Raw genomic sequence first — 23,418 nt, 5'->3', positions numbered from 1 at the left:
CAGCTGCACCATTCGATGTTTCCAGAAGCAGTGTATGAAGGTTTTAATTTTTCCACCTCCTTGCTCACACTTGTTATTATCTGTCTTATGGATCATAGCATTCTGCTGGGGGTGAAGTGGCATCTCTTTGTGGTTTTGATTTTCATCTCTTAGTGGCTAATGATGTTGAACATGAGCACCTTTTCATGTGCTTATTAGCCATTTGTATAGCTTTTATGGGGAAATGCCTATTCAAATCCCTTGCCCATCTTTTTGGGAGGAGGGGGACAAGGTCTCACTCTGTCACCCAGGCTGGAGTGCAGTGGTGCCATCATAGCTCACTGCAGCCTCAAACTCCTGGTCTCAAGGGATCCTCCTGCCTCAGCCTCCAAAGTAGCTGGGACTATTATGTGCCACAGGTCCAGCTAATTACTTCTTTTTTTTTTTTTTTTTTTTTTAGAAATGGGGTCTTGCTATGTTGCTTAGGCTGGTCTTGAACTCCTGGCCTCAAGACATCCTCCTGCCTCAGCCTCCTAAAGCACTAGGATTACAGGCATGAGCCACTGCACCCAGACTATTTACCTTCCTATTGTTGAATTGCAAGGGTTCTTTATATATTCTGGATGCTAGACTCAGATATATAATTTGCAAATATTTCCCCCATCCCGTGGCTTGTCTTTTCACTTTCTTTATGACATTCTATGAGATGGAAAAGTGTTAAATTTTTATGAAGTCCAGCTTATCAGTCTTCTGCTTTATTACCAATGCTTTTGGTATTATATCTTATGTTCTGCTTTGTAATGTGGGGTGAGTCCCATGGGCGGGTTCAGTTTGTGGAAACTCATCAGGCTGTTATAATTTGTACTTTTCTGTGCCTGTAAGACTTCAAAACCCAGTTGTAAAAAACAGGACTGATAATAATTGCAGCTTCCTTTACTGGCTCATCGTGAGGACTGGATGGGCAAACATACTCACAGTGCTTAGCACAGAGCCGGCCACTGCTTAGTGCTGACACATGGGGGTGAAGTTGTTACTGTAGTTATTGTTTTTTTGTTTTTGTTCTTGTTTTTGTTTTTGAGATGGAGTCTCGCTCTGTTGCCCGCTGGAGTTTAGTGGCGCGATCTTGGCTCACTGCAACCTCCGTATGCCGGGTTCAAGCAATTCTCCTGCCTCAGCCTCCCGAGTAGCCGGGACTACAGGTGTGTGCCACCATGCCCGGCTAATTTTTTTGTATTTTTAGTAGAGACAGGGTTTCACCATGCTGGCCAGGCTGGTCTCGAGCTCCTGACCTCGTGATCCACCTGCCTTGGCCTCCCTAAGTGTCAGGATTACAGGCGTGAGCCACTGCGCCCAGCCTGTAGTTATTGTTAAAATCCAGCTCTGTCCCTTGTCGGGTGGTGATCTTGACCCTAAGTCACTTCACCTTGTTGGCCTTCACTCTCCTCATCTGTAAAATAGGTTAGCACCATCCACTTCGCCAGGGCCACCAGGGCCCCCAATGAAACAAGATGCGACATCATCAAGCTTGAAGTCTGCCTCCAAGAGGGCCTCACAAAAGCTTGGGTTCATGAAACAGGGAAGAGGAAAAAGAAATGTCAGACTCATGATTGAAGAGGGAAAACTGTCAGTGCAGTGATGAGTGTTTGGGTGGCTGCCACGAACTGCGTGTGGGGCAGCCCCTCAGAGTTTCCACAAGCAGGGTTGGCCAGGCCTGGGAAGGGATGAAGGGGGAGTTGGCCAAAAGGAGTTGACTTCCAGGGGCAGTGGGGTCTGGTGGTGCCAGGGTGCTCAGCTTGGGCAGGGCTGGTGTACAAATCTTGGCTTTAGGCCTGGCTGGGCAAAAGTTGATTGACTCTCAGTGCAGAACAATCACAAACCAAACCTCCCGCTAGCCCCTGGCTCCCCACCCCCATTGGTTGCCCCTACGTGATTCCAGTCTTCCTGTCTTGGCCCAAACAATCCCACCCCCACCTCCCCTGTTCCTTTCTTGTTCTTGAGGTCTCGCTCCCTGCCCCCATCACCAGGTCAGGTTTTAAGAGGCCTAAACCTTATACCATCGGAGGAGAGAGTTTCATTAAAGTAGAACATGTATACAGAGAAGGCACAAATCATGTCTACAGCTTGATGAATTTTCCCAAACTCAACATGCTCATGTAAACTGACATTCAAGTCAAGAATCAGGCCAGGCATGGTGGCTCACGCCCCAGCACTTTGGGAGGCCAAGGCGGGCGGATCAGTTGAGGTCAGGAGTTTGAGACTAGCCAGGCCAACATTGTGAAACCCTGTCTCTACTAAAAATACAAAAATTAGCTGAGCATGGTCGTACACACCTGTAGTCCCAGCTACTCGTAAGGCTGAGGCAGGAGAATCGCTTGAACCCGGGAAGCGGAGGTTGCAGTGAGCCAAGATTGCCCCACTGCACTCCAGCATGGGCAACAAAGGGAGACTCTGTCTCAAAAAAAAAAAAAAGGAAGAAGAATCGGACCATTATTCCCAGCATCCCAGAAGCCTCTCGGTACCCCTTTCTTGTTATCTACCCCTTAAACATAACCACTCTCCTGACTTCTGACATCATAGATGAGTTTTGCCTGGTTTTGAACTTTATATGTTTGAAATCATCCAGTGTGTGCCCTGGTGTCTAGTATCTTTTTTTTTTTTTTTTTTTTTTTTGAGATGGAGTCTCGCTCTGTCACCCAGGCTAGAGTGCAGTGGTGCGATCTCGGCTCACTGCAAGCTCCGCCTCCCGGGTTCAAGCGATTCTCCTGCCTCAGCCTCCTGAGTAGCTGGGACTACAGTTGTGCACCACCACACCCAGCCAATTTTTGTATTTTAGTAGAGACAGGGTTTCACCATGTTGGCCAGGCTGGTCTCAGACTCCTGACCTCAACTGATCCGCCCGCCTCGGCCTCCCCAGAGTGCTGGGATTACAGGCGTGAGCACCGCGCCTGGCAAGGGTCTGGCATCTTTTACTTAACATATTAGCAAGATTCAACCACGTTTGCTGCATGCAGCTCTACTTTGTTTCCTCTCGTTCCTATGGCGGCCCTTGGAATGACAATACCACAGCTTCTATGTCCACTCAGCAAGGGTTGCATTTTGGGGTTGTTTTCAGCTTTGGGATATCTGGGGGAAAAGCTGCTATGAATATTCTTGCATGTGTCTTTGGGGGACATACGGGCTCATTTCTGTTGAGCCATCCATGAGGGGAGTTGCTGGCTCACAGGGAGAGATGAATGTTCCACTTTAGAAGATTCAAGACTGCAAATTATGTTCCAGAGTGGCTGCGCCAGCTTCCTCTCTCCTCCCAGCTGTGGAGGAAAGTCCTGTAGTTCCACATCTTCACCGACACCTTGTGTGTGTGTGTGTGGGGGGGGTATACACAGTATGTGTGTGTGGTAGGACCTAGTTCATCCATGCAGTGCACACAGTGTATGTGTGCGTATATAATGTGTGTGTAGATACGTATACACACATATGGTGTGTGTGTGTGTATATATATATATGTATCACCATTATTCTGAGCCCTAGTCCTTCCCTCCTGGCACCTCTCACTGCACACTGGTGGTCTGTCTGAATGCTCTGCGGGACAATCCTGTCCTCAGGGCCTAAATCAGCACCTGGCCCTGGCCCGTATCAGGAGCTATATAGATGTGTGTGAGTATACACACACACACACACACACACAAATAGGTAGATACACACACATATATGTGTGTATCTATTTATCTATTTTTTGCTTTTTCATTTTTAGTCATTCTCATGAGGAGGCTGTGATACCACATCATGGTTTTAAGTTTGAGGGAACGTCTTTAAGAAAAAGAAGCCAGGCATGGCGGCTCACGCCTGTAATCCCAGCACTTTGGGAGGCTGAGGCAGGTGGATTACCTGAGGTCAAGAGTTCAAGACCAACCTGGCCAACATGGTGAAACTTTGTCTCCACTAAAAGTACAAAAGGTAGCCAGTTGTGGTGGCATGTGCCTGTAGTCCCAGCTACTCAGGAGGCTGAGGCAGGAGAATCGCTTGAACCCAGGAGGCAGAGGTTGCAGTGAGCCAAGATTGTGCCATTGCACTCCAGCCTGGGTGACAGAGCAAGACTCTGTCTCAAAAAAAAAAAAAGAAGAAGTAGAAGGAGAAGGAGAAGGAGAAGGAGGAGGAGAAGGAGAAGGAGAAGGAGGAGGAGAAGGAGAAGGAAAGGAGAAGGAGAAGGAGAAGGAAAGGAAGAAGAAGAAGAAGAAGAAGAAGAAGAAGAAGAAGAAGAAGAAGAAGAAGAGAGAAGGGGAGGAGGAGGAGGAGGAGGAGGAGGAGGAGGAAAATGATGAATTGAATACACGAAAAAGATAAAAGTAAAAGAAAATGATGAATTGAGTACAAAAGTAAATATTTATAAAGAATGTGAAAAGAAATCACAACAAACTGCTGGAGACTTTCAAGTTTCGATTCCTTTCTTCTGAGTGTTTCTGAGCATTTCTGAGCCTGTTTCCCAGAAACGTGTGCATTCAGATGCTTCCTGATAGCGACGTGGGTCCCTGCCCTGTGTGAACACTGCCAGGCTTCCTGGGATTCCTGGTATGTGGCCCCTGCAGATGAGTCTCCCTGAGGCTTAAATGTCATCAGTTTCCCAGGAAGTCGACTTGCCTCTGCCTGGTGCTCACCTCTGGCCCCTGCCTAACACCCCAGCCCCAGCTCACAAACTTCCCCACCTACCCCTCCCCCTCTTCTGGGCTCACAAACTCCCCAGCTCACAAACTGCCCCACCTACCCCTCACCCTTTCCTGGACTGACTCTTCCTCCCCAGGCTCTCAGCTTCCATAGCAGCTTCCCAGAAAGGCCTTCTCTGACTTCCTTGTCTAGGATATTCTCCATTTCTAAGTCCACAGCCTGTGACCCATGGCAACAGAGCAGAAGGTTAGAGCAATTATTGTGGATGGAGCTTTTCCAGTAGGCCTCCCAGCTCCATTTTCTAGCTTTGTGATCTTGGGCCTGTCCTGTAACCTCTCTGGGCCTCAGAAACCTCTCTCTATATATATACATATATATAGAGAGAGAGACAGGGTCTCATTTTATCTCCCAGGCTGGAGTGCAGTGGTGCAATCTTGGCTCACTACAACCTCCACCTCCCAGGCTCAAGCAAGGGATCCTCCAGCTTCAGCCCCCCGAGTAGCTGGGACTACAGGAACGCGTCACCATACCTGGCTAATTTTTTTGTATTTTCTGTAGAGATGGGGTTTCGCCATGTTGCCGAGGCTGGTCTCAAACTCCTGGACTCAAGTGATCCTCCCACCTCAGCCTCCCAAAGTGCTGAGATTACAGGTGTGAACCACTGCACCTGGCCTTACAGTGTTATTTTCACATATAAAGCAACTTGTTTAAGGCTCACAATATCCCTAGGAGGTGTACCCTACTGGAACCCCTATCTCCCAGAAAAGGGTATGGAGGGGACTCAGGACCTGAGTTGCCCGAGGCACCTGACCTCAAGCCTGCCCTCAAAAACGCCCTGTGCTCCCCGAGAAGGCCCCGCATAGTGCCTGGCGCAGAGTGTGACTCAAAAACACTGATTCCTTTTTCTCCATTCCTTTGAACTTTTAGAACCCTTGAGTATTGTATTTTTTTAAAACTCACATTGAAGTATATCATGCATACAAACAGAGTGCGATCATGCATATGCAGTTGACACATCTTCCCGTGTTGAACGTGCTTGTTTACCCAGCACCCAGATGAAGAAACTCAAAACCATCTCAGGCCCCCGCAGCCCCTCAGGCTGCCTTCGGCCTCTCTCCCACCAGGGGAAGCACGATCGCGGCTGTTGGTGAACTTCACATGGGTGGAACCGTGTAGTCCTTTGTGTCTGCCTGTGACCCTCATGGTGGGGTTGTCATCGTAGAGCCTGCGTTCTCAAGGCTGTATGCACCATCATTTTTTCATCACTTTTGCTTTCGATGGGTCTCTTTGGCCTTTCCCCTTTGAAATGGAACACAGGGCTTCTCGGACTCCCAGATGTGTCTCTGTGCCTCTGCCCAGGCCTGTTGGGGAGGGAGGTGGGGAGGCTGGGGGAGTGTATGTTCTGACCCGGTGCCAGCCCCAAGTAAATGTGCTTCTAGGAGGCCCTGGCTTGGCCTTCCACTCTCTGCCCCTCCTTCCCTGACTCCATCAACATTCTGTTGTTCTGAGCTTGGCTTGAGGCCAAGGGGTGAGCTGGCGGGCATCCTAGGTAAACAAAGGCAGCTGGACAGAAGAAAGTCTTCAGGGGTGGGAGAGTGGACCCAGTCAGAAGCCCTCTCCACGTGGGCTGTCAGAGCTTGTATGGGGCCGCTGCCCTGAGAGTCCTGGAACACGGTAGGAGGGGAGGGTGCTGGTAGAGGCTGGGCCTTCTCCAGGCTAGGCCCTGCCCCGGGGAGGGAAGCTGCCTGAGTTCAAGTCCCAGCTCTGAAACTTACCAGCTATGTGACTTTGGGCAAATTTCTTAACCTCTTTATGCCTCAGTTTTTTATTCTATAAAATGAAGGCAGTAAATAACTCGATGCATGTAAAGGATTTCTGACCTGCAGTCGATATTGGCTGTTAGGAGGATGATGTGCCGAGAGCCAGCTAGGTACCTGATGTGCACTATTTTATTGAACCTGCGCATTAGTCATGGAAGTAGACACCATGTCATCCCCATTTGACAGATAAGGAAGTGGAGGCACAGAGAGGGTGACAACCTGCCTGAAGCCACACTATGAGTCTGTGGCAGAGCCAGCTCTGATCCAGAGTCCAGGCCCCTGGCACCAAGCTATGAGCAGAGCTTGGGTGGGGATCGGCAGCCCTGACCTGCCAAAGAGCAGTGCCCAGCACTGTCCTGTGGGGCCCAGACTCAGCCCTCACATGGGGTTTGAGGGGCAAGGCCTCAGGCTCATTTTCTCTGTCTGTAAAATGGACACATGCGCCCCAAAGAGTCAGTATCCTTCCCCTTCCTGGGTTCCTGGCTAGTGGGCTCCCTGGCGTGGGGCAGGCTTGGGGGCTGATCAGGGAGGCCTGCGCACCTGCCAGTGTCTGCAGCCCTGGGTGGAGCAGCCCTGCCCCTGCTCTATAGCCGGGAGGCTGTCAGGCCTGGGAGCCAGAATTGGCAGCCCTTGTTGGGGCTGTGCCCTGACCCTGCCCTCAGGGTGCTCCAGAAGAGGGGACAGGCACAGAAACAGCTATTCCTAACTAAGGCTGCTGAGTATCCAGTATCGTAAAGGGCTGGGGAGATCCAGAGGTCAAAACAGTTGGCTGCAGTCCAGGAAGGCTTCACAGGGGAGGCCTCCTTGGAGCAGAATTTTGCAGGTTGAGTAAGAGTTCATTAGGTGGAGAGGATAGTAAAAGTGTTTTTAGCACAGGGAATGGCAATAGGTCCCAACTACTCCATCTTTGCCCGTGCTTACCCCCTCTGTATTTCAGGGGACTGGAAGCTGGAAAATGACATTTTCCAGAGCTGCTTGCCAGCCGGTTTCAGGTTAGGATCTGCCAGTGGGAAAGAGGCCTAAGGAGGGGAGATGCCAGCCTGCCTCTGGCTGCAGCCTCAGGTGGCTTCCGCAGGCTCTGTATTTCCCAGCAGCTATGTTGGTTCTAGGGCTGTGGGCGCCAGCTCGTGGGCTTTGCGGCTGCTTCCCAATTTCTAGGTCACACTCCTTCTCCCATCTGCTCCTCCGCCCCTTTGGATACTTCTGGAATGAACTTCCTCTATGAACTCCCTCTCTGCCTGAAATAGTAGTGCGGTTTCTGTTTTCCAGCTGGTGACTCACTGATACAATTATCAAGCCACCCAGCCAGCACCAGGTTGTAGCATCCAAGGAACAGAAGGATTCAGCAGCCAGAACATGTGATGTCATGTTTTTATTTTGATTTATTTTTTATGTGCGTGTCATGTCTTTCTACATGACTTCCCAAGGGTGGGGACTGCCCCCATCATCTATTCATTCAGCAGACACTCATGAGTGCTTCGATGGTGGGGAATGAGATGAATGACCAAGTCCGTACATCCACGGAATCGCAGTCTAGACCTGCTTCATCCAGTATTAGCCAGACTGGCTACTGAGCACTTGAAATGCAGCTAGTTCAAATTGAGACGGGCTTTCAGTGTAAAACACACACCACGTTTCAAAGATTGAGTACAAAAATAAGAATGTCAAATATCTTACTAATTCTTATATTGATTACATGTTGAAATAATGTTTTGGATATATTGGATTAAATAAAATAGATTATTAAAGTTAATTCCACCTATGGGTTTTTACTCTTTTCAATGTGGTCGCTAGAAAATTCTAAATTACATATATGGCTTGCATTTTTGGCTCATGTTTTATTTCTGTTGGACAGCACAGGTCTTGTGGGAGCTGAGTTGGAAAACATTGATTTACCAATTCAGCATTTATTAGTGTATTTAAGAGATACGTGGTCCCTGCCTCGAGGGCTTCAGATAGGATGGAGAAGGGGACAGACAGACCAATGTGGAAGTAAAATTTACTGTGATAAATGTTTGAATTGGTCCATAATTCCAGGACTCTGGGGACCTGAAAAGAAATCAAGAAAGGCTTCACAGAAGAGGTGACTTTGGTGTTAAGCATTATAGGGAAAGAAGAGGAGGGGCACTCCAGGCTCAGGGAACTACACACACAAAAGCCAAGAGGTAGACAACTGCGCAGGGTGTTCTGGGGATACAGGAAGTTAATTGTGGCCCAAAAACAGATTGTTGGTGGAAGGGGCTGGAGATGGAGCCAGACTGTGTAGGACCTTGAATGCCAGTAAAGTTTAAACCCAGGGACAGGGCTGAGGCTCAGGAAAGACTCTTAGGCAGGAAGTGGGGGGTCCAGGTGTGAGCGAGCTCACCTACCCATCTCCCTCCAAACTCATAAAGGACCAGACCAGACCCAGTTTGAGTGTGAAAAATAAACTATTTTATTTCAGTGTTTGCTCCTTGCGGTTCAGAAGCACATCTACTGCCTGCCTGGAAACCAAGGCTTTTATAAAACCGTAGAGAAATAGAGCTCTATGTATAGAGAAAATGTACATGTGGATTAATTGTGTGACTCTTTCCTGTGCAAAGCAGAAAGTTCTAAATGCAACAGCATGATTCTCTCCAAGTCCTTCTCTGGGATTTGGGGGGCCCTGGAGGCTGTGATCTCACCTCCAATAGAGAATCCCCCCTTCTTCCAGCCCGAAGGAGGCCCAGTCATGTAGAAAGAGCAGGAGATAAAATCAGAGCTGACAACTCATGGGCTCCCCAAGCTTCCTCCGGGGCAGGGGCTTTGTTTGGGGGCCTTAGCCCTGCAAAGAAGGGGTAGCTGGGGTGCCAACCTTGTTGGTTAGTGACCAGCACTGGTAGCTAAGGCTGTTGGGAAGTCTAGGCATTGCAGCGGGCAGGCTTATGGGTAGGGCGGGGGTGTCCAGGACTCTTCTCGCCTAGAACTGGGGTCTGAAGGGTGGTACCTGGGCACAGGAGGGGATCAGGACAGGGCTGGGGACAGAAGGTGGTCACAGTCATGGTTTCACTCTCAGAAATATCCTGGGCCTATGGCTTAAGGCTTTGTGGAGCAGAGAGTGGACCTTGTGGTTATTTACAAGGCTGGGCCATGTAAAAGCATTGCAAACATGGAGCGGAGAGGATCCTTGAGATGAGCTGGTTCAATCACTCCTCTGATCAATAAGGAAACAAAGGCCCAGAGAGGGGAAGGCAGTGCCTGGCCAGACGTGGGTCCTGAACCCAGCCAGGGCTCTGACTCCCAGTCCCCCAGTCCCCTCTTTACCTCCTTGTCTCAGCTGAGTCTTTTTTTGATCAGGTCCCAGACAGCCTCTCCGACAGTCTCAGGTCAGGCTGGGGTTAGAAATGGAGCAGTGGACTCAGAGTCAGAGGCCCACACTCTGTTCTTGGGCCTTCACATTACCCAGCCTTGCTAATAATCACGAGGCCACTGGTGCGGAGGGGGCTGCCTCCTCTCTCTAAGCCTCAGTCTCCTCATCCTGGAAGCAGCGCCCACAACAGTTTCCCACGGTGATTAAATGGGTTGATGGCCCCGTGAGCCCCAGCAAGTGTGGGAGGCACCCAGCACATAGTAGGTGCTTCACAATGGTGAGGTTGAGGGGAAGGGCCATTAAGCTTGGGCTGCTGGGATGTGGAGGGGACCTTGGGCCTATCACTGTCCCCACCCAGCTCTGGCTGTCCCAAGGGCCCCTGGAGCTGGGTGCAGTCATGGGAAGAGGTACAGGATGCGGTCTAGGGAGCTGGATTCCCTGATCCAGCCAAGGGGCATGCTGTCCCTTTTTTGCTGCTCCAAGGGGCTATGAAGTAGATCAAACAATATGGCGGGTGGTCAATGGCTTTCCAAAGGGCATCTGGGCAGGAGAGGGAATGTAGGTCTTTCCTCTCTCACCCCAGCCCCAGTCAGCCAAGGTCAGGGCTCCCACTGTTTCTGGCACAGAGCATTCCTTACAGCAAAGGGGGTGACTGGGGACCCACAGGCTCAGGAGGCTGAGATGGGCCAGGGACACATTCCATTTCCGAGAGCCCCCATAGGCTGCCCACCCTGCCCTGGGATCTGGGGCCCAAGAAGGGGCATATTTTGCTCACTAGCTTGGGATAAGGATTGGGATCAAGGTGGGGGCTCTCAGCAGGCTGGGAGCAGGGGTCCCTTAGGCGGGGCCAATGATGATATTCCGGAAGCCCTTCACAGCCTTCAGCTTGTCGCTCTCGAAGTTCACCACCAGCTTGTGGAGGCCCATGTGGAGCGGCAGCAGGTCCATTCTCACCTTAACTTCCTCCCCTGACTCCACGGGGTCTGGGCTGCAGCGAGAGAGGGGGTGGTGAGGAAAGGGGCCCAAGGCCTGGCTCCCCCGTGCTGGGGGCCAGCCAGGAAGTCATGTGACCTCCAAGGATCAGCACAGCGTGTCCATGAATGGGCCTCATTCTCGGCCCTCTGCGGGGCCTGGACAATCTGCCCTCTTAGAGTGAACAGTGCATGTGCACGCATGTGTGTCCGTGTGCATAAAAGCAGATGGTGCATTTAGGGGCACAAGCGGATATGCTCAGGTAGCCATGTGTGTGAAAATGTATTGAGCTGTACATAGGTGATCTGTGCTTTTTACTGTATATAAGTTACATTACAGCGAAAAAGTAAAAAATAAGAAGTGTGTGCTTGTATGTATGTGTGTAGCTAGGTATCTATGTGGAAACGCCCACGCATGCATATGTATGTGCATGCACATGTGTGGACATTCGGAGGGCAGATACCTGTCTATGCGAGGATGGATGTGTCTGCAGGTGAGCGCCTACTGACGGATGATGTCACTGTGGAGGTCTGTGGCAGATCTGTGCATGGGTGGTGTCAGCATTGAGAGAGAATGTGACGGTGGGAACTCTAGCCCCAGGGTGTCTGGGAGTGGGCATAGGTGTGTGTGGGAGATGAGAGGAGGGGATTTTCAGCCAGGGCTTGGTGCCTAAGGACAGTCTGTACCCCCATCGGCATCTGCCCGCTTCCCCCAGGCCCCAAAGCTAGAGCAGCCAGCACTTACATCTCCACCGTCTTCTGCTCCTCAGTCAGGCCGGCCCCCTCCACAGTGAAGGTGCAGCCTGCCAGGGCCACAGGGAGCGGGTTCCGCAGGGACACCTCGGCCACCAGCTTGCGTTTCTGCTTGGGCTCCCCAAGGATCTGGAAGAGGGCATGGGGCAGATGTCAAGGGCAGGTGGGATCCAGGCTGGGCTCTCTGCATTCACTGCAATTTGGCCCAATATTTGCTAAACAAAGCTGTACCCAGGTCTGCCACGATCACTCCCCTCCCCCCACCTCTGTGCCTCAGTTTCTTCATCTGGAAAACACTGATCATGCTACCTGCCCAAGTCTCCTGCATGGAGCTGCAGTGAGGCTCCATGTGACCCAGGGGATGTCCAAAGTGCCTCCCTTGTCCCAGGGTCTGGAGGGGAAAGATCACAGGCTTTTGAGCCAGGCTGATCTCTGCCTCTTCTTCACTGTGTGACCTGGGGAAGTTACTCTCCACTCTGTATACCTTGGATTCTTCATAGGAGAGAAATGCCTGACTGAGGGTTCTTGTGAGGATTAACTGAGCTAATATGTGCAAGCTTCCAGCAGAATGTCTGGCACACTGCTCACTGCCTCTCCCTCTGCTGTTTACCATTTAAGTGTAGTTGTTGCCCTTAGGGGTTGTGGGCTAATGACGATGATGGTGATGATAAGGACAGTTAGCTTTCAGTGAGCCCTTATCGTGTGCTGAGGATGGATCTATGTGTTTCCTGTGGATATGCTTTTAATTCTTACAACACCCCTCAGTGCTATTATTAACCCCATATGGCAGATGAATAAACTGAGGCACAGAGGGGCAAAGTCACATGCCCAGGGCTGCCCTGGTACAAACTCAGGCAGTGAGACTCTAGTCTATGCCCTTCGCTCCCCCACCCCACCCTGCCCCACCAGTGCCCAGTGCCTGGGGTTTCCAGCCTTAGTAGTATAGCATTTGAAGGATTCACGACTCTAAGATCCCCAAATTCCATGACCCTATCACTCTGGGATTTTCAGATTCATTCCTAGAGGCTATGGGTCCCCAATTCTCTAGGCTTCATGATGCTTTTCTTCGATGAGGCTAGGATTTGAGGATCACTAAGGCACCAAAGGTCTGGAGCTTGCAGGGATGTGGGTGTGTGGGGTGGGGGTAGGGATCTGCCCTGTCCCCGGCGCTGAGCTGCCCTGGGACCCTGCCCCTTGCCCAGCCTGCCCTTACCCGGATCTTGATTTCTGGGTTCTCCAGGTAGAGGTCCCTCTCAGCCAGCAGGTAGCTGTTGATAACTGGCTCCACGAGGAGGGCCCGCACCTTGATGAGGTTGGACTCCGTGAGGCAGTCACGGTATTTCTCATAGAGGATGCAAAGAGGAATGCTCTTCTCTGCAGAAGGGGAGAAAGGAGGGTCCTTATGATGCAGAGTCACCCCTCCCAACTCTCTCGCAACTTCAAGAGGCACAGAGAGGGGAAGGGATGTGCTCGGGGTCACACAGCAGGGGAATGGCTGGGCAGATCCCTGAACTCCCCACTGTGGCTCCAGGGCTCCCAGGGAGGAGCTGGAGAGTGGATGCTGAACAGCAGGTAGACGATGCACTTGGACTCCCACGGGCCCAGGCCTTTGCCTCTTCTAACGGGTGACCCCGCGTGAACCACTCCACCTCCCAGGTCCTTGATGTTTGGATCTGCGTGGCACAGGCACTCCTAAGGCTGTGGGAGGATGAGCTGAGCGAGTGTCCGGGAAGAGCCTGGTACACTCAGGACTCAGGGTGTGTGAGCCGGGGGCCCTTCATCCTGGGGAGGATCAGAGCCGACATCTGCTTGCTGCACCAGGCACTGCACTTCCCACGGCGGGCTCCTACTTCACCTTCATGACAACCCTAAAAGGCTTGTACTGGTATTACCACCCAACTTACAGATGAGAAAACTGAGTCTCCAGCAGGTGAAATAACATTGTCCTAGGTCACACAGCTGATATGTACTGTGCAGGCATCTGGACTAATAATCCAGATCTTAGAGTCCAACAACGTGGTCCACACTCACTGAAGAATGCCTCTCATGGACGTAAGGTCATTTCCCTCCATGAGGCTCGTGATGTTGTACCCGTTGCACAGATGAAGAATCACCTCTGCCAGTAAGTGCTCAGATTGGGAGACTTGCCTCTGGCCCTGTCTGGCCACTCACTGGCTGTGTGAGCCTGGGGAGATAACCTCCCTCTCTGTTTCCCCTCTGTTTCCTCTCTGTTCCCCAGATCTTATCACCTGCTGGGCAGAGGTAAGACCAAGGGTCATTGCAGAGCAAAAGCCACACAGTGATGTGGGGATGAGAAAGAAGCTGGCAGGAACAAACCTACCCACTAAAGTGTGGTTCTTAGCCCCATGTTTCTGAAAAGAACACGGGGGCTGGAGGATCTTAGTAGTTTAGCATTTTAAGGATTCATGTAGTTTAGCATTTAAGGAAACAGACCTGGGGTCTGTTTGTAGGAGGCAGGGAGGAGCAGTAAATAAATACAAGTAGTTGAGGGTAGTGGCTCGCGCCTGTAATCCCAGCACTTTGGGAGGCTGAGGCAGGAGGATTGCTTGAGCCCAGGAGTTTGAGACCAGCCTGAACAACACAGTGAGACCCCGTCTCTATAAAAAATACAAAAATTCAAGCCGGGAGTGGTGAGGTGAGCCTATAGTTCCAGCTACTTGGGAGGCTGAGGTGGGAGGATCGCTTGGGCCCGGGAGGTCGAGGCTGCAGTGAGCCATGATTGCAGCATTGCACTCCAGCCTGGGCAACAGAGTGAGACCCTGTCTCAAGCGGGGGAAAAAAAAGAGAGAAAACACAAACAAGATCATGCATATTCAATTCTGGCCAGATACAGTGATGTGCTGTGGACTCTGAGTTTCAGACCTGAGTCTACTGCTAAAGAGGGAGATTGGCAAGGCTTAGGAGGCCAGAGGCAAATCAGCACCCTCAGAGACTTTCCCCAGGAGGTCACCTGAAGGACGGATTGAGACCCGAGGAGACAGTCACTTTCTCACTGTGGGATTCAAGGTTCAGGCTTTGACCTTGAACCTTTGACCGTGAACACTGGTGGTCCGCATCCCCCTCTTTGGAAAATGCTGCCCCGGCCTACCCACCCCTTTGGCCTTTCATTCCCTGGGTGGATCTGCTCCAACCTCTCATCAGATGACGTGATCTGGGGAAGAAAACCAAACTTGTGTGCCAAAAAGGACAAAAGAGGGTGAAAATTACTAGGTCAAGACCTGGTGGTGCAGAGTGGAAAGTCTAGCTAGCTCCACAGGAAAGAGGAAAAACATTATCCTCCGGGAGCTTGGAGGATGTGGCCCAACTGTCGACTATTCTAGGAGGTGGAGGCCAGGGCAGGGCTGGACCTTTGAAAGTCTCCGTCCACAGGCCAGTGGCCATGGCCTTGGTCTTGGGCCAGATGCTGGCTGGGAAGAGGAAACCTATATGGTCAGTCTCAACCATTCTTTAGACAATTTGCCCTGTTCTAGAAGGTTACTCTGGGGACAGTCACCGAGGCCACATTGGCTGCATTCCTGTGACCCACCTGGAGGGATGAGGGAGGTGAGAGCGTGAAAGGGTGGAGGCAGGAAGAAGAGAGAGAAGCAGCAGAGAAAGGAGGCAGGGGTGCGGGCAACTGGATTCCTTTCAGCTGTCCAGGGCCTGGCTTCCTGTCCACCGGCACGTGGAAATTCCCCAGATCTTATCATCAAAGAATAACAAGTAACTCAACCACAGTATGGGGGCTTAGAGGGAACACATCTCAGCTTGAGCTTGGCATTGGAGGTTCCAACAGGGGACTTGGACCAGCCTCACTTTCCAGCGAGAGGCCAACGCCCAGCGCCTTCTGTCCTCCCCTTCCCCTCCCTGAAGGCTATGCCTCCAGTGGGTCCCCAGCAGGAGGGACCCCCTCTGTGGTGAGCACGTTCCTGGGAGGATGAGAAAAGCCAGCACGCTTGGCTGATGCCAGTGCAGAACAATGCTCTCAGGGTCCCGATGGTGTCTTAGAGGTGAGGGCTGACTCCACAGAGGCCTGGGAGGAAGTGATTTTGGTGCGTCTGCCCCAGGCCTGGAGTTCACCTCATGCCACTCGTTCTAGGAGAGACACTTTCTCCCCTTGGAGCAGCTCTGAGCACGAGAAGTAGCTGGTGGGTGTGCACTGAAACGATGGGACTGGGTCTCCAATGTGAAGCCCAAGACTTCACCACTGCTCAATATATCCGTGTAACAAAACCACACTTGGACCTCCTAAATGTATACACACGCACACACACACACACACACACACACACACAGAACAGGGCTGGAAGGGCTCTTAAAAGAGGAACCCACCTTCCCCTTTGTGTGAATGGGGAACCCATAGCCTTGGAGGAGGAGAGGAATAGCCGGGAGCCCACAGTCAGGCAGCAGGCGGCAGCAGCTAGAACTTGGGTGTCCTTGTGTCCTGAACCCCCACACGCCTGTAGAGATGGATCCTCTCCCGGACTCTTTGGGCCTGGATGAGCAGCGAGGGCTGGGTCCTTTCTACACCACCGAGGTGTCAGGGACACAGGAACCCCTGAGCCCAGGGCTGACACCACTGCCTGTGACAGAAGGTGTTCAGGAAAGGTCCACGGGCTTCTCGCCTCCCCACGCCTCTTAGCACTCGCGCTCAGGGAGGAGTGAGGGCCCCACCACGTGCTGGTGCTGCTGTGCCCTTTCCAGATACCTCCTGAGCACGCATCCTCTCCCTCAGTCCTCACGGCTGCGGGCGCATCAGGCAGGCATGTCATCACCCCATGTAACAGGCAAGCAGGACCTAAGACTCAGCGAGCATGTTCACCGCGCCCAAGGTGGTGCATTCAGAGGGCAGCAGAGCTGACATTCAAAGCCAGGTCTTCCTGGCCTCGGGAAATGTCTTTTGACAGCTTCAGTTTTGGGTCCTGCCCTGGTACCAAGAGGATCTGCCCTCTGAGGGCCTGGCCCCTTCTGAGGAGTCTGCCCAGGGCCTGACAGTGGGTGTGCCCAGGGGGTGCAGCTTCAGGAGTGCCCACGGTGGGCCCAAGATAGAAAAACCAAGAGGCAGCAACTGTCAACACTGCAGACGCCCCGCCCGCAACACAGACCTGCTTTCTTAGGAGGGTGAAAGCTGTGCCCCAGACACCAGCCCATGGGTGCCAAGGGTCCAGGCACCGTCAGAGAGGAGAGGGACGATCACTGGTTTGACAGGAAGGAGTCCGGGGAAAAGAGACGGGGAAACAAACTCTGTAAACACAAACCTTGCCCCACCCGGGGGCTCTCCAGCATCTCCAGGTGTGGCCACACTGAATCCCAGGCACGAGTGCCTACTGTGTGCACACTCTCTTACCCCTGACCGTCCTGCACTGTCGGCTCATGACCCCCAGGAGCCTGATGGGGACGCTAAGGTGCAGGGGGGTGGCCATTTGCTCCGGTGACACAGCGAGATGCTGCCCAAAGATGATGTCCTACTTGATTCTGCTGCCCCTCAGAGGATGGCCAGTGTCTCACTCTGCAGCTCCCAGGTCCTCTCCTAGCCTGGAGACCCCTCTGCCCTCCTCAAGCCTGCAGGGCTCCAAAAGGCAGAAAGTGGGATGGGGCTGCTGGGTGGAACCCTGGGCTTGATTCCTGGTCCCGCACTGCCTCACTATGTGACCTCAGTGGCCACGGCTCCTCTGAGGGCCTCAGGCTTATATTTAGGAAGATAACCAGGCACAGTGACAAAGCCAGACAGTGGAAGGGACCCAGGGGACAACCACTGTGCAGGTCTCCATGCAGGAAGCCGGGTGACAAAGTCTTGGTTTGGGGCTGGGTTGGGTGGTCTAATGACACCATGTCACAGCAAAAGGGATCTGCCTAAAAAGGCAACTAGGCTGGTGCTGGGGACACTGGAGAGGGACAATCAAGTCCAGGAAGAAAGCACTCCTCCCTGCAGAGGCCTGGACGCTCCCACCTTTGGCTCGCCGATCTGCTCTGCCCAACATAGCAGCTTCTGGCCACATGTGGCTATCTAACTTTCAACACAATTAAAACTTTAGTTTTGGCCAGATGCGGTGGCTCACACCTATAATCCCAGCACTTTGGGAGGCCGAGACAGGTAGGTCACTTGAGGCCAGGAGTCCGAGACCAGCCTGGCCAACATGGTGAAATCCCATCTCTAATAAAAATACGAAAATCAGCTGGGCATGGTGGTGCACGCCTGTAACCCCAGCTACTTGGGAGGCTGAGATGGCAGTGAGCTGAGATCATGCCACTGCACTGCAGACTGGGCAACAGAGTAAGACTCCATCTCAAAAAAAATGAAAAACAAGCAAACAAACAAACAAAAAAACTTTAGTTCTGCAGTTGCACCAGCCACATTTCAAGGGCTTAGCAGCCACGTGCAGCCGGTGGCCACCATGCTGGATAGGCGGTGCAGACTCAGCGCGTCTCCATCACTGTGGAAAGTGCAACGGGTGCTTTCCAAGGCGCTGGGCTAGAGCCTTTTCCCTGAGGCCGAGAGCAACCAGAGGTGCAGGAGGGGTTCTCGAAGGGTCCGTGGAGAGAGGCTGCTGAGGCCTGAGGGGCTGGAGACAGTGGAATTCACCGGGAGAGGGCAGCAGAGGGTCTGTGAAAGCAGTCAGGGGTCACACGAAGATGAGGTGAAACCAAATAGTATAGCTGCTGAGAGGACAGGTTTACTCCTCAACTGTGTGACCTTAAGAAAATTACTTAACCTCTCTGTTCTCTGTCTCCTCATCTGGAAAATGGAGCCATGTTAGAATCCACCCCTCACTCTTGCTATAAGAATTAAGTGGGTTGATATTTATAAAGTGCTTAGGACAGGGCCCGCCCCAGAGTCGGCGCCATGTAAGTGTCTGTGGGGTGAAATCACACATGCTAAGCGGTTAGGTCACTACCTAGCACGTTGTCAGTCGGCGTTCAACAAATGCTCCAGGAACACAGGGCCTTACCAGAGAAAGGCTCCAGGTTGAGGTTGAGCAGGTACTTGGTGCCACACTCGGGCCCCAAGATCCCGTTGTAGCTGACGGTGCGGGCACAGAGCAAGAGGCGGCAGACGTACTCCTCAGCGGTGTTGTTGGTGATGTGGGCAAAGACATCAAAGTCACTGCCCATGTTCATGCTCTGGCCCACCCGGATCCGCATGGCCATCCCCGTCTCCTCCTTCTCGGCCAGTTTGTTCAGGTGGTTGGCCCTTGTGAAGGCCTCCCTCTCCTCTGAGGACCCTGTAGGGGTTGGGAAGAGAGCCTCAATCACAGCTGGAATAGATCATAGGAAGGGGGCTGCAACAGGGTGAGCTGGCTTCACAGAGGCCTGATGACTCAGGGCAGCCCTGAAGGAGTCCCTTCTCTACATTTCTGGGCCAGGAGGGCACAGCATTTCATTTATTTTCCACTAGTGAACTCCTATACATCCCTCAAGACTCAGCCCCAAATGACACCTCCTCCAGGAAGACCTCTCTGACCACTCCTTCCCCTGTGTTGTTTTCTGTTTCAAACTTACCTTCTTGAGCTGCTCAAGGGCTAAGGCTGTGTTTTATTTATCCAGTGCCTACAACAGTGCTTGGTGCATACTAGGCACGAACACAGTGCAATCTTTCTTACCTTCAAGCATTTACACAGGGATTACTTCTACCTAAAATCCTTTCCCTCCCTGTCTCTGATTGCTCCCTTCCTTATATTCCATTTGCCTCTCTCCTATGCTCCTTTGATTTTTCTCCCAGTGTTGTTGGGTGCATATCTATTTCTTCTCTCAAACCATCAGCTCGAGACCTTTCAGGGGATAGGGAGAGCATCATTTCATTCTGTGTTATCCTTTTCAACTACAGTATGGCCAGGCTCCCCTGGAAAGTCAGCGAGGGTCAGGCCAAGGCAGGAACTATGGTTTCTTAGTCCCCTCTGTGAGCCCTGCTATGCTTAGTAGTTGCTTAGAAATTATATACCATATTGAACTGGCTGTTCGATGTGCTCAAATCCAATTTTTAAAAATAAATCAAGTGCTTTCCCCCACAACTGATTTAACATCAGTAGCAGAGAACTCTTTCCCTATATGAATAATCCTCTACCACTGTCCCTCAACATGTTTGCTCCTGTTTCTAAGGAATTGTTTAAGATGGAGTATCGCCTACAGGGCCATTGCTGTACGTAGGCTACCAATTAAAACACACACACACACACACACATACATGAGCCTGCTGGGCTGGGAAAACCGGATGCTTATCTTCAAGGCCGTGTTAAAGATTCTGAGGGCACATACCCTCTGGGTATTTGTAGGTGTGGGTGATATCCTCCCGCTCATCTCGGCCCACGCTCTTAGTGCTGATCTTCAGCCCAACAATCAGGGAATGGTTGATGGATTTGTGCACAGACCCATCGTCCTGCTGGATCCAGTCTACCACGTCGGCATTGACCTCCGCAAAGACAAAGGGCGCATCGTACTTGGTGCTCAGGTCGCCCTCCTTGATGGCACGAACTGGAACTGGGCCACAGCAGTACGTCCCTGGCAGGGGTAGAAAGGGGAAGGGACGGGCCTGGGTGAGGGTTGGGTGGTGTCCTCTAACACCCTCCACAATTCAACCGCATGTAGCCAAAAACCTCAAGACCACGCGGCCCTCTGACGGAAGGACTCCACTTCCAGGAGGGCACCACAGGGCGAGGGTTCAGAATAGGGGCTCTGGAGCACAACTTTTAAGGTTCAAATCCCAGTTCGGCCTCTCATTACCTCGGTGACTTTGGGCCAGTCACTAACTTCTCGAAGTGGCAGTTTCATGTGGAGATAAGATCTGGACCCAGCTAATGAGCATTCATGAATTATAGATGTAAAGCTCATAGCCTATACTAAATGCTATGCAAATATTTGATAAATAAAATGGAAATGTATCCCAGACATCCTAAGGAAATTACGGAGCCAAGGGTGGGCAACATGTTAGCAAGGAGGACATCTGTCTCGTTTCCTGCTCGTACTGAGAGTGGAGCTCAGTGCCCCGCACAGGGCCAGCCCCAGGGCATGTGTGTTCTCCAAGTGAATACGGGTGCCTGATGTTTACGTAAGTGTGGTTGATAGCCGCCCCACACTGTCCGCAGACTTCCGATGCTGAGGACTAGAGGCTGGATAGATACAGTCTAGCACTCCCATGTGAGGGACCACGGTCACATTAAATAAAAATTCAAATCACAGAAAACCATCTGCTGGAGAAATGCTAATGCTTTCTCCAGAAGTGGACAGACCTGGGAAAAAATGCTCCATGCCGCTGGAGGACCTAAACCAGGGCCCACGGATCCCCACAAGGCACTACCAACAGAATTCAGGGGTCTATGAACCCTATGATGGGGAAAAAAGGGTATCTTTGTTTTCACTATAGCACTTCCTTCAATTGCAAAAGCAGGAAATGACCATAGCAGCCTGAGGAGCACTTAGGACTTGTCACTCATAAGAACCACAGGCATGGTCATTGCAACCGTACAGCTGTCCCAGATGGCAGGAAATTAATTTATGCTCATAAGTTATCTCTACGACTATATTACAGAACTTACTGACTCTACCGCTAGATCTTGTTCTATAAAGAAGCATATGTTATTGTATCATAAATTTATTTTTTAAAACTTGTGACAACTGTATTTTAATGTAATTGGTTTTCTTTGTAACACTATGTATTATATTTTATGCATTTAAAAATATTCCTAGAAAGTGTCCATATGTATCACAAAATTTTGCCTTAGTGTGCTCTCTTTCAAACACTCAGGTACTACACGTATATGTGTGTGTTTCTATACATACATATACAAACACACACATATACACCCGCATACAAATATATGATTTGAAATCAGTGGAAGCTCGTGTGAATGTTAAGGCTGCTAATTTTAGCGGGAGGGGACAAAGATGCTGTTTGATTTTTTTCTTTGAGCTTCTCTGTATTTCCTGCTTTCCGCAATGCACGTGAATTGCTTTTGAGATTTATCAGGAAGTGTGTAATTAAGATGTAAGTGAGGTCCCCCACCCTTGTGTGGACCCGTCAGTGGTCTCCAGGTGAGCTCCTAGTTCTGCCGCCCTCCAGCTGAGTCACTTTAACTCTCCAAGCCTCAGCTTCCCCATCTGTTTGACATGACAGTGGCTGCCCACGCACCTTCGCTCTTCTCCTGGGGCGTTGGGTCCAGGGCCTGCCAGCCCTCGTACCCCGGCTGCAGGTCTGGCCTGGTCATCCATGACTCCACCCAGCAGTGGAAGTTCCTGACGGGGATAGGGGCGCGGGAATGAAGCAGAACGTGAGCAACATTCATCGCCACCTCCCACGGGCAGACTATCCATTCGTGTCCCCAGACGCAAGCTCGCCTTGTCCCAAACTGAGCCCAGCACGTCCCCCCATTGCCCTGTTCTTCCTCCCACCGGGGCCCATCTCACAGCACCCTCTCTAGCCAAGCGCCCACTCCTACACCTCAGAGCCCTTCTCAACTCCTCTCCCCTCCTTGCCCCTCTCAGTGGCCCCTTTGACCTCCTAATTTCTTGGCTCCATCACTTCTTTTCTGTCCGTTCAGGGCTTATCACTCCCCGCCGGACCACGCCCCAGCCCCCTGCCCATCTCTTCCCCTCTAGCCCTCCTGGCAGTTGTCAGCCCCGCCCTCTCCCACTCTGAAGCCTTGAGTGACAACCTATTGTTTTTGGAATCAAGCCTGGGCTCCCTAATGTGGCAGTCCAGACTCCCGACAACATTTGCAGCATGATTCTTCCTGAGACCCCATCGTGTATGTGATTGACTTTCCCTCTAGGCCTTCCCCAAGCCTGCTCAAATACTGCTGAATTTTTAAGGCCCAATTCAAATGTGACCTCCTCCAAGAAGCCCTCCGAGGTTTCCTCTCCATGGGGCCCTCCCTACTGGGCTCTGATCCCACCCTGGATCCCACCCTGGCCCCCACCTCACCAGATCATCTCGCTCTTGTCACCCTGGATCTCCCCAAACTCATTGCGGAAGTACTCGATGAGAAGATTGCTGTTCTGGTCATGGGCCGAGTTGTAGTTGGTCACGACGCGGGTGGGGATGCCCAGGCACCTCAGCACTGTTGGAGAGGAGTGGAAAGCGGGGTGAGAGGATGGGCTGAGGTCCTGGAAACATCCGCCCTGCTCTGGGCCTCCCCCTGCCCATCTGTATTCCAGGGAACACCGTACCTGCTGTCCAAGTGCTGAGAACATGAGCCAGCCCTTCTTGCTGGGACAACGGCGCCCACCTCTCTGGTCACCCCATGTCCATTCTATGCCCCTCACATCACAGTTGCCAGAAGGAGACTCTAAAATACAAACCTGGGCCGGGCGTGGTGGCTCACGCCTATAATCCCAGCACTTTGAGAAGCCGAGGGAGGCCTGAGGTCAAGAGTTTGAGACCAGCCTGGCCAATATGGTGAAACCCCGTGTCTACTAAAAATACGAAAATTAGCCAGGCATGGTGGTGCACGCCTGTAATCCCAGCTCCTCAGGAGGAGGCTGAGGCAGGAGAATTCCTTGAACCTGGGAGGCGAAGGTTGCAGTGAGCCAAGATTGCACCACTGCACTCCAGCCTGGGCGACAGAGAGAGACTCCATCTCAAAATAAAATAAAATACAAATCTGATGTCACCACTCCTCTGATCAATTGTCTATGACTCCCCATGGCCCTTGAGGTCAAAGCTAGAGCCCTGGCCATGGCCCTTGGCCCTGCAGGGTCTGGCCCCTGACCCCCTCCTCGCACACTGTGTTCCACCACACTGGCCTCCAGCATGCTGTGCCTCCGCCAGCTTCTAGGCATCAGTGTCTGCCATTCCCTCTGCCTGGAAGGCTGCCTGCCAGGTTCAGGTTGCCCCATCATTTGCATTCATAGCACGGCTGGAGATCCGTCATCCTTCCAGTGTATGGGCATGTGAGGGATTCTTTAATTAGTCCTC

General features: G+C 51.9%; 1 protein-coding gene across 1 annotated transcript in view; it reads right to left on the bottom strand.

Moving 5' to 3' along the window:
* Positions 1-8,868: 8,868 nt before the first annotated feature.
* The window catches only part of TGM2 (transglutaminase 2), a 36,873-nt gene continuing 22,323 nt past the window's right edge, over positions 8,869-23,418 (bottom strand). Inside the window, exons 7-13 of the mRNA XM_003253565.4 lie at positions 22,426-22,561; positions 21,634-21,737; positions 19,764-20,006; positions 18,461-18,733; positions 12,724-12,884; positions 11,503-11,639; positions 8,869-10,774 (exon numbers count right to left, since the gene is read on the bottom strand). Coding sequence (XP_003253613.2) covers positions 10,624-10,774; positions 11,503-11,639; positions 12,724-12,884; positions 18,461-18,733; positions 19,764-20,006; positions 21,634-21,737; positions 22,426-22,561 — 1,205 coding nt within the window. The 3' untranslated portion in view covers positions 8,869-10,623. The remainder of the gene's footprint in view (positions 10,775-11,502; positions 11,640-12,723; positions 12,885-18,460; positions 18,734-19,763; positions 20,007-21,633; positions 21,738-22,425; positions 22,562-23,418) is intronic.

Source organism: Nomascus leucogenys, chromosome 13, assembly GCF_006542625.1.
Source record: "Nomascus leucogenys isolate Asia chromosome 13, Asia_NLE_v1, whole genome shotgun sequence".
Lineage (NCBI taxonomy): Eukaryota > Metazoa > Chordata > Mammalia > Primates > Hylobatidae > Nomascus > Nomascus leucogenys.
The sequence above is the reverse complement of the archived record's forward strand: the minus strand, read 5'-3'. Positions and strand labels throughout refer to the sequence as shown.